Below are 10,305 nucleotides of genomic sequence, written 5' to 3'. Positions count from 1 at the left end.
CCTCAAAGTTGATTTGTTCTTCTATATTGCTGGATCCAGCCACGGGGGTCGTAATCAGAAGAAACTCGTCTTGACCCAATCAGTCATTCCTCGCGTACACGTGTAACTGCTGCAAGAACTGGACACAGTGATGGAAAGACACTTAAATAAAGAAAAATCTATATCTGTAAACTCCTTTGTGTTGCTTATTTATTCATGACTGATAGTATAGTATGACATATTGTTATATTCAGCTTACACATGTACACAAATAATTCATACACATACATATTTGTGCCTGTTCCTGCACATACACATCTGGCGGTTACACACTCGAGGCCCCAACAGAGGAAATCCGTAGAACCTTTTCTGACTTTGGCGACTCCTAGTGGTTGTATCGAAAAAGGACACGAGTGATTATTATCAGGAGAACCGAAGCGCATCACTGAGGCTTTACTATGTTGCCACCATGAGTTAAAGTTGCTCGAGAGTAAAACGTTGCATGTTGTTTGGCCTTTACTGTCGTCTTGTTGCTTTGGACTGTAAGCTTTGCTCTCTAACCTACAGAATAACCAGGTCTGCTGTAATGGTCATGCATGGTGAGTTTCACTTGTTTTGACGGAAAATCAACAAACAAATGAGTGGGAGTCATAAACTTAGACACAAGGAGTGTCTTCCTGTGACTGTAGCTTTCCGTCTCATGAAAACGTGATCTGACAGATTGTTATATTGTTAGTCGAGTGCTGTTGGGCTGTTGTTGAGCATGTGTGTGTGATAGTAACCTGTACAATCAGAGGCAGTCGGTGAGACGGAGCTGTGTGACTGGTTCTTCTGTTAATTCAGGCAGTGACTTCACCCACTTCCCACATGTTTTTACCACCACCTCCCCTTTCTTCTCCCACAAGACTGTGGGCTGAAGAGCAAAACTTAACCTTAACAGTGGCAACTTTTTATCAGATGTATGTTACAGGCATCACAGCATGTTCTCAATTTGCATATGACGTGATAGTTCAGTTACATTCACGGTGTCATGAAAGTGGTTTCCAAGTTTATATAGTTCCATGATTTTTCTGTTTGTTTCCAGTATTATTATTATGAATACTATAAGACTAGACTTCTGTACTATCTTGATCTTTCCTTTCACAGTTGCAGAGTGTACATGCACGTCAGTGGTCAGCGAATGTCAGTTGTCGTCTTTGTGATTTGTTCAAGTTGAACTTTTAACAGGAGACAATCCGCTTGGTGTGTCAGGAGCTTAGCAGGGATTATTGGTGAGTACATTTCTTGTGATATGTATAATACAACATGATGTTGTAAAACTTGCACTGATATGTTGTACATTTTATCAGCGTGCCCTCATCAGGGAGTTGAACACAGATTTTTTTTTTTATGCTTAGTATGAATCAATCCAATGGCAGCTTTTGGAATTTTTCGAAGATGTCCTTGTTTTGTTTAATAAAAAAAAAAAAAAAAATTCTTTATACTAATTGCTGCTGATGCATTTCTGCTGTTTATTGACAGGGGTCGTAAATCAGCATGCTCCCCCTTTTAAACGCTAATGTTTTCACAATTTAACAATCAAACCCAGTATACTGATGAACTTCTCTGGTGTGTTGTGGACGTGTTTATCCATTCCGGTTTTCCTGTCAGACATTTCGATTTCAGAGGCTGTGACCTCATCTTATTGCTGCTTCCTCCTGGACCTCCACTCCACAGCTGTGAAGGCTCTCCTCAGGCCAGAGAGGCCCTCCCTTCTGGATCGGGGCTCTGGGAAAGACAGCTTGCTGGTAGAAAGAGAAGGGTGCTCTCAGCGGCCTGTCATTACCCGGGCCTAGTGCTTTCAGGTCAGGGAAACAGTGGGCGCACACGCAAGTCTCTGTAGGGCTGGAGTCATCTGACGGCTCGCGGTCAGTATGACAACTTGAACTTGTCACCACATCTGTAGGCAGAGAGGGTAGTGTGTACACATTGGAGCAAGTGAAACAGATGCCAAGATATTTTAAATGCAATTTAGATATACAAGACTTTGAAATCTTAGTTTCGGAACATTTAAAGAACCTGGAAAGATCTGTCAAAAGGAGAACTGCTGTACAGTTTTACTACTTGATGTCTTCCAGATGCCAGCTTGTACAGATTGGGTCCTTTGATTGTAGCCATATTAAACTAACCTTTAGTGGTCTTCCCCAGGTGGCCACCCGGCAGGCCGCCTTCTACGCCTGGCTGGACCACACGCTTCTGGTTCTGGCTGGTTTCCTTGGGTCCTTTGTTGGAGGTTTTGGTCCTGGATCCCCTCAGAAAGACGGCCAGGGTTAGAGACACGCTAGAAAACAGCAGCACCGTGCACACCACCAGCAGGGAGTAGAGCAAGAGAGTGGAGTCTTTGGAAGGCGGCACACGTGTGGTTACTTCAAACAGGAGCGTTTGAGTGGTCGCAGGAGGTGGCGTAGCTGGTGGGGGGTGGGGATAGATAGGAAGAATGATGGCTCTTAGTCATGTGAGTCACAGGGGGGAAAGACCTTCAACAGAAAACAGCAAGTGCTTCTGCTTTTGACAAACTACGTCTAGATACCAAGGGGTTTCCAGGGATTGGACTTCTTCCTCTCTGTTAGAGGTCTGGCTCTGTTTATACTGCAAATGTAAAGTCCAGGCCAGAAGTATTTGGACAGTTAGACATTTTTGTTGTTGTTGTTCAGTCTCTGTGTTTCAGCACAATTTTATTTTACTTTGAAATAAAATAATGGCCAAGCCCCAGCTTTAATTTGAGTAGGTTAACATCAGTGTTGAGAGGACTGTGAGATGTAGCCCTTTTAACACACAGTGCCCGAGTTATAAGGGTTCAAAAGTAGCTGGACATTTGCCTTCTAAATGTTTCTCAGTCAGCTGTGTCTCATTTCAGTGTTAGTTCATGCACAAAAAGCTCACATGTGGCTCAGAACTAACTGAGATGGCTGCCATTTAGATTGAGGTGAAGGTCTGAGAGAGAATCACCGGGGAAGATACGAAGCATCTGCTGATCTCAGTGTGTCGAAGACTTCAGGCTGTCAATGACTGCAAAGGATTTTCCACAAATTATTTTCTTTGACTTCATGTGTATCTGTCCAGTTACTTTAAAGAACACTTTGGCCACTATGTGTTAAAAGGGCTTCATCTCCTACACAGCTCTTTCTATAGTAATGTAAACCCACTCAGGTTCAAGCTTGGCACTTTACTGTAAGATCCACCATTTTATTTCAAATGGAAATTGAAATGAAGAACAAAAAAAAACACAGGACTGTGCAAATATTTATAACCCGGACTGTATATTGTAGTGTATAGCCTGAAAATGAAATAATATAACCTCAAAGTGAAAAACTCAACAGTAATATCTTTGTCAAAAATAATCTCATGTATTTTCAGCGTGTTTTACGCACCTGGCAGCAAACTATTTTTGGAGCCTATTCACAATCTTTTTATGAGCATTTCATTCCTTTATTGGGCAGCCCATAGTAAAGATATGACAGGAAATGAAGGGAGAGAGAGAGAGAGAGAGATGGAGAGAGGAGTGACATGCAACAGAGACCCAAAACCAAATGAAACCTGGGAACACTGTGGCCTGTGGTCAGTGCCTCCAAAAAGTCAGTGCGACTGCCATTTATTTGTAGTTCCTTCTGTGCCATTAAACTTTGGTCCACTGAGGTCCAACTTCAGCAACAAAACACAACATTTATGCCTCCCAAAAAACAGAGAAGTAACACACAGAAAAGAAAAAGAAAATGAGGTCACTAAATAATTAATACTCTCATCCAGGCCGGCAGGGTCAGTACTCACTCTGGCAGAGGTGGGAGCACTCCGCTGGATGACTGCCACAAACGTCAGCGCAGCTCATACATTTCTTCAGCAGACTATCGTAGAAGTGGCCCGGCAGAGCCTTACAGTGTACAGGCTCTAACGCAGAGGAAGACACATGAGAGCAGTCAGGAGAAGCGGAGGACACGATGAACTGAATTCACGTCTGTCCTGTCCATTTAGTGTAATATTTGTAGTTTTCTTTTATGAGTGATTCTAAAGTTGCTAATCAGCTGTTTGTCTTTCTTTTCTAATACTGATAAATCACAGACAGGAAGAAAGGAAGGTTTCTTCGTTTACTGGACGCAGTTGAGAGCAAGGGCAGTGAGCAGTTCTTGCTCAGTTTGACACTGTGAGTTTTTACTTAAAAGAAACTCAGTGAAAAAAAAACTCAGCTGAATTTGTCTCCCTCAAATGTTGGATCTGAAATACTTGATGTAGAATATGACTGGTGTAACGGATCCACTGTTAACAGGCAACACAATCTGCCAATGGTAACGTATTCACCGGTCAGCCTTCCTGTGACCTTTGAATTTCGTGGTCTGTCACCACCTCGCGCTCAGACCACGTGTGTTCCTCTGCCTCTGTCCTTCTGTCCGTTGCAGGCGTGTGTGAACTCACCGCAGTAACTGATGCATTTGGCGTTGGTTTCTGGTCTGTGGCATTCCAAATGACACTGCATACATTGTTTGACCAAATAATCCCAGTACTGACCGTCGGGGCAGCTTCCACCCATCGGCCCTGATAACGCTCACACTGACACACACACACACACACATAGAAAGATAAGTGTGGAGGCAATGGCTTCAGCATGTGAGTAACTATAAATGTGTGGACGATCTGGTCTGGCAAAAACAAGCATTTTTAGTGGAAGTGAACTGATGCGATGTTTGTGAAGATGTAGTTTGTACTGTTGTTGAACTGTATTGTATTATACAGTGAAGTGTTTGTTATTAAGCCTATTCAGACTATACTATACTACACTATAATGAGCTTTTTACAGTATAGTAGGATTGCTACGCTATGGCATAGAATTAACTCCCATATCTTTATAGCATGTTTGCTAAATGCTGCACCTTTGTTTCATACCACAGGAGGATTACTTGTGATGGTCTGGCTATCAGTGGTTATAGGGCAGGTGTTTGTGAAATTACAATATTGTTATGACTGTGCAAAGTGTAAAAGACATGAGCATGAGCTGTCCTAATGTGTGACTGTCGTAGAGGGAAGATTGCTCAGTCTGCACTTGAACCAGCTAAACATTGTTATTAGGTGTTACAGTGGAGAACTCTCCTCTGCCTTCGCTTCAGAGGCGCAGCTGACCCACTTCCTTTCATGTTTTAAAACTTGTAGAGCAGCGCCTCGCCAAAACAAGCGCACACTCTAATAATTCAAAGATGAGGGACCATCAGCAACACGGCATCCTTGCAGCAACTCGTCAAATTTCAGTCCTTTCAGAAATCATGTCTTTGTTCTCAAATGCAGTCCTCTACGCTCCGGCAGGCACTGAGTCAGCGGACTGTGAACGACACACACATCCAAAACTCCTCCGCCCTCCACTGCTTTCACACACAGAATTGTGCGTCTGACTTATTCTTGAGTACATTCGTCACACCCTGATAATCAGAACTCAGTGTCTTGCTCCTGTCCCCCCTCTCAGTTTTCATGTACAGTTCATACAATGTGTAATTATCATAAAAACATACTATATTTCCCAGTGCTTATTTCCGTACAAACCAAAATCATTACTTTACCCGTCTTCTTTGTCATATATTTAGATGTTTTTGTGTCTCTTTCGTGAATTTCATTATTTATTTTTCCACTGATCTTTTTTTTTTCTGTTTTGTGATATTTTTAAGCTTCTCATTTTTGGTTTCACCTTCATTTTCTGTTGTTTCTGTGTGTAAATGTAACCGGAGAAAGAACTGAGCTCAGAGCAAAGGGCTCCCTGTGAGCTACAGACCTGCCACGAACTTTAACTCTTGTAATTTTCGCGTTCCCTGCTGTCACACTGGTTAGAAACTGCAAACGCTGGCTGAAGCTGAGGGTCCGTGCCCCATCTGGACCACAAATACTGACCATAAATCCTGAAAACACACAATTCAGTTTGCCGATGTGACCTGAGTGTTTGTTAAAAGCAATGCGTGAAGGGATCACTCACCTGGCGAAGACGAAGAAGCGGTGGGAGTATCCTTGGTTTGACGATGAGTGTGAGACAGGCCTGTATTTCAGCATATAAACTCATTTGAGTATGAACTCAGTGCCTGGGCTGGGACTTCCCCGCTGTGTGTGAGGAGGATCCCCCCCACCCGAACTCGCACTGAATCATAGCTGACAGTAAACAACACAATTAATGGACAGAAAATACTCCACATTTTAAAAAGAGGCTTCCAGTCCGCCACAGACATGAATTCAGGTCTGGACTTTGTTTAAACTGCCTCCAGATCATCAACATTGTTGAGCTTGAAAACAGCAGTTGAACAGATAAGGAAGAAAACTTTTATATCAAGCTCCATCTTCTTGGTTTGATCAGTTGTCGTAGCACCAGTAGCTGATAACAGTTTAAATAATGTAAACACTGGATGGCGTTCCTGTGTAGCTTTGGCTTTATGTTTTGGGGTTGCCTTGTTGGAATGTAAATCTCTTTCCTATGTAACAAGAGTAAACAGATTTTTTTATAGAATAAAATATATAAACAGTCTTCTCGTGGGTAGTAGTTTCTCACAAAGTGAAGCCTCCATTTTCTGTATTTTGACAGTTCATAGCAGGAAATCCTCAGGTTTAACATTACGAATGACTGCATTCCATTTAGGTGTTGCAGTCCACGTATCAGGCATGCTGGCTCACAGGAACGTCTCATCGGGACACTGAGTTCGTAGCCAGGTTTCTATCAAAATGTAGCACGAATGTCGAGAAAATCTGATAAAGAAAAATGCCAACGAATGCACGTTTCCGTCCACTGGAGCTGGTTTCAAAGAGATAAACAGCTGGTGGCGCTAATTTTTCCAATCAGATTCCATTAAACAAATGCAGAAGAGAGTGCAACAAGATGACGTCATTAAAAGAGCAGCAGTCAGTTCCCAAACGATGGAAACTGCCGCCCATTTTCGTCCTTTCAGTGGACATTCATGTCACATGCGTCACGTATGTCACGATTTATTTGCTGACTCTGTTTCCATTGGACACTTCGTTTTCATTGATGCACTAACTTCAGCCGAGCGTAACAATTGCGTGAGAACTGTCCTGCATTTCCACTCAGGTTTTTATTATGTGCAGATTGAAAATGACTGTAAAACACAGGTGGATGGAAACACACCTAGTGTTAATGATACCAATCTAACCTTTGCTGTTCCTGCTATGACAAGTCAAAATGTCTGCTCCAAAAAGAAAAGCCTTACTTAATAACCAAGTTTTCACATACAGATGTAATTAGACCCCGTTATCCCTTTTTCTTCCCACATATTTCTCCAAACTGACCTAAAATCTTTTGTAACATTTGTTCAAATGAGAAGTGGTTCACATCTCCTGTTTGGCAAATCACTGTAAGACAAAAAAACATTCACATGTCGAGGCTATACTGAAGCCTATCAGTCTGCCTTGAAGAGATGCTGGTTTTTGAAGGGGGGTTTTAGAGCCTGCCATGTTTTACTGTCTGACAGAGGAGTAGTTCACTTCTTTGACCTGAAAACGTGTTAACTGAAAATTAGTGAACAGAAGAAAATTCTGTAATAAACATATCGCTCTGCTGGAGCCCTAACAGTTAAGACACACACACTCAGTCACCACAGTGACTAAGTGTTGCAGGTACAAACGCAGATGTGACTAAACCCACTCTCTCAGCATCAGGATGAAACTGTCAGCCAATTCCTCACCATGTGTTTTACTCTCCACTGATTTCAGTCTTTCAGCTCTGCTTCAGTTCTGTGAACCTGGATCTCTCTGGTCACATGCAGCTCAGTTTTAGACCGAGAGTGAATGAACTGTATTATTTTTAAACACTGCATGAACACCTGGAAGTATTAAAAGTGTGCACCAGAGATTTATTTTTGTCCCACAATAGGAAACAAAAAGAGGCATTCAAATCTTTTACTCTTAGGTCCTGCACAGCATTGAAGTCCTTCATCAGTTTAAATTGCTCAGTGGGTTTTGGCACTTGAACACAAATCTCTGAAGCCATTTAAGAAGTTTCACCCAGTGCCTGTTTGCGCCACTAATACCTACTGTAAATATTCATGATGTACTTATGCGAAGCATTCAAAGTGAGGAAAGTAAAAAAAAGGAAGAAATCAGAAAAGAGCAGAACAAAAAGTTCAGTTGCAGAGACAATAATATAGATCACAACCAATTAGGGGAAGTACGTGAATGTGAGAGAGGGGGGATAAAGCAGTGGAAATCTGGTTAGAAAAATAAATAAGTAACTAAAGCACTCAAATACAAAGCTTAAGGTTTCAATCTGAGATTTTTAAGGAGGCTTTGCAGTGCAGGTGTTAGATGCTACCGGAAATGATGTGGTGACAAGTCATTAAAAGGTGTTAGTTTTGTTTTACAACTTACTAATTTAGTTCTGCTTTGTGACAATTAAAACAAATAACTGGAAAGAACAGGATGACCACTGAGAGAAACAGGTGCAGTCGTGCTGATAAACACGTGTGAGTAATAGCATAGAAAGAGGTAAATGATCATTGAGCTAAGGCCGTTAATGATAAACCGCGTGCTAAAAGCAACTGCTAATCGTTGGATTCATGTTGTAAGTTATAGAAAGTCATTATAGTTATGTTACAAATTTGGTGATTATGAGTCACCAAACAACCACGCGCACAAAAAGTAATCTCCCCTCATGGACATTGATGGTCAACCAGTAGGAGTCACGAGTGCACAGACAAGGACAGGATCCCTCACTGGCTTCCCATCCACTAACAAGCTAGAGATAAAGCTCTTGGGAAGTGACCCCCAGGGCTGAGTTCAAAAACACAGAGAAATGTCCACTTTTCCTTGAGTTTGATGGAAAAACGTTATGAGGTCCATGAACGATGTGCATGAACGCTAAAGAATCCGACTACCGAACGCAAGGCTACGTAATTATGAGGCATGGGATGCGCGTTGGTGTTTTGCTTTAAATGTTGCTGCCGCAAGGAACTGTGGGATGGTGTTATCTGCTTTCCTTTCATAAAGGATGGTGCAGTGTACCCTAGCTTGTAGAGAATTGGCTCTTATCAATGCTGAACCTTTTCACTCCGTTGCGCAACTTCACAAGAGTTTTTGACCTCAGCCCAGGTCTCTGTCGAGCTTTCTGATTGGACAAGGAAGCTTTCCAAGGAAGCTGTAAAAGCCTTATACTAATTAAAACAAATTACAACATAATTTAAACAGTGCTATTTAAAAACACCCAGGAATTGAAATTGAGTGATGTGAACAATTAAATCATCTGAGAAAGTATACACGTAATACTTTCCACTTTGGCAAAATCTATATGTCCATCATCTGAATGCCAAGAGAAAAAAAAAATCAAACATAAAATGAGGAAGTTGATTTTGAGGAAGCACTGATAAAATGATGACTTGGCTCCTCGTTAAATTAAGGAAAACAAAGATCTGAGTGATTTCTGAGAGGTTGTTTGATCACACTGGAATGTGAGGCAGTATGTCTGTTTTCCTTAATTCCAAAATATCATTTAGTTATGACCAGATTTTCAACTAAAAGTGAGGAATATGAGAAAAATACGAGAAGATGCAGAAAACCTTTTTTTTAAGTTACGCAGGAAAAATGTGAATACACTTTACTGATGTTAACAGGGCCACACTGTGCAATCGACAGTTGCAAGGCCTGAGGAATATACATATATGATATGCATTACTGCTTACCTCATCAAAAACGCCAGATAGAGGAACTAAATGTCAAGATTCATCAGTAGGACAAATTACAAAGAGGAAGGAACATATTTCTGTCCTGATTACTAATGTCAAGACATGTTTAAGGATGCAAACATGCATAACAAAACATTCAAAGATTTACAGACGTCATTTAGGTAAAGTCGAAGAGGTCAGAAACGACAGTAAAATGTCAAAGTTGGACTCTTCGCCCACTTTTTAAACACATACCGTAAACAGCAAGTTATTGGTTTGAATGTGAAAGGCAAAAAAGAAGGTGTTTGTGTAGCCTTATTCACACCTCTACCCAAACAACCACCTTCAGAAACCTATGTTCACCCAGAATAAACTCTCTGCAGATGGTTAGTCAAATTTTGAAAAGGGAAAAGGAAGCCTGTAAAAAAAAAAAAAAAAAAAAAGACAGAACAACAAAAAATGACCAAATCATGACTAAATCAGTCATTTGGAAACCTACGCCAATGTAGAGTGAAAGTTAAAGATTTGCATTTTTAAAGGTCTTGATTTATTGAAATTTTTAAATATTTTCATGCGTAACATCAAGAAGCAGCATTCATACTTTTTTTTTTTAACCAAATGGCAAAAGTAAAGAAACAGTCATTTATTTTTGTAGGTT

The 10,305-nt window shown here is 41.1% G+C and overlaps 1 protein-coding gene across 1 annotated transcript; it reads right to left on the bottom strand.

Annotated features, from left to right (window-relative positions):
- Positions 1-173: 173 nt before the first annotated feature.
- Positions 174-6,114, bottom strand: LOC121201425 (tumor necrosis factor receptor superfamily member 13B). Its single transcript, XM_041067249.1, has 5 exons — positions 5,966-6,114; positions 4,426-4,560; positions 3,787-3,903; positions 2,148-2,426; positions 174-1,918 (listed from the first exon to the last, which is right to left on the bottom strand). The coding sequence occupies exons 2-5, from the start codon at positions 4,538-4,540 to the stop codon at positions 1,656-1,658; spliced, it is 774 nt and encodes a 257-aa protein (XP_040923183.1). The 5' UTR covers positions 4,541-4,560; positions 5,966-6,114; the 3' UTR covers positions 174-1,655.
- Between the last annotated feature and the right edge of the window lie 4,191 nt (positions 6,115-10,305).

The sequence above is a fragment of the Toxotes jaculatrix genome, chromosome 21, assembly GCF_017976425.1.
Source record: "Toxotes jaculatrix isolate fToxJac2 chromosome 21, fToxJac2.pri, whole genome shotgun sequence".
Lineage (NCBI taxonomy): Eukaryota > Metazoa > Chordata > Actinopteri > Toxotidae > Toxotes > Toxotes jaculatrix.
Note: the sequence above shows the minus strand (reverse complement) of the source record. Positions and strands in the feature narration are given on the sequence as shown.

Bases quoted from the DNA above. Each gene is read 5' to 3' on its own strand.
- LOC121201425 (XM_041067249.1), bottom strand. From the start codon at position 4,540: ATGGGTGGAAGCTGCCCCGACGGTCAGTACTGGGATTATTTGGTCAAA. The intron at 3,904-4,425 runs GTGAGTTCACAC...CCTCTGCGTTAG, and splicing joins CAAATGCATCAGTTACTGCG to AGCCTGTACACTGTAAGGCT. The intron at 1,919-2,147 runs GTTAGTTTAATA...CTCTGCCTACAG, and splicing joins CCTGGGGAAGACCACTAAAG to ATGTGGTGACAAGTTCAAGT.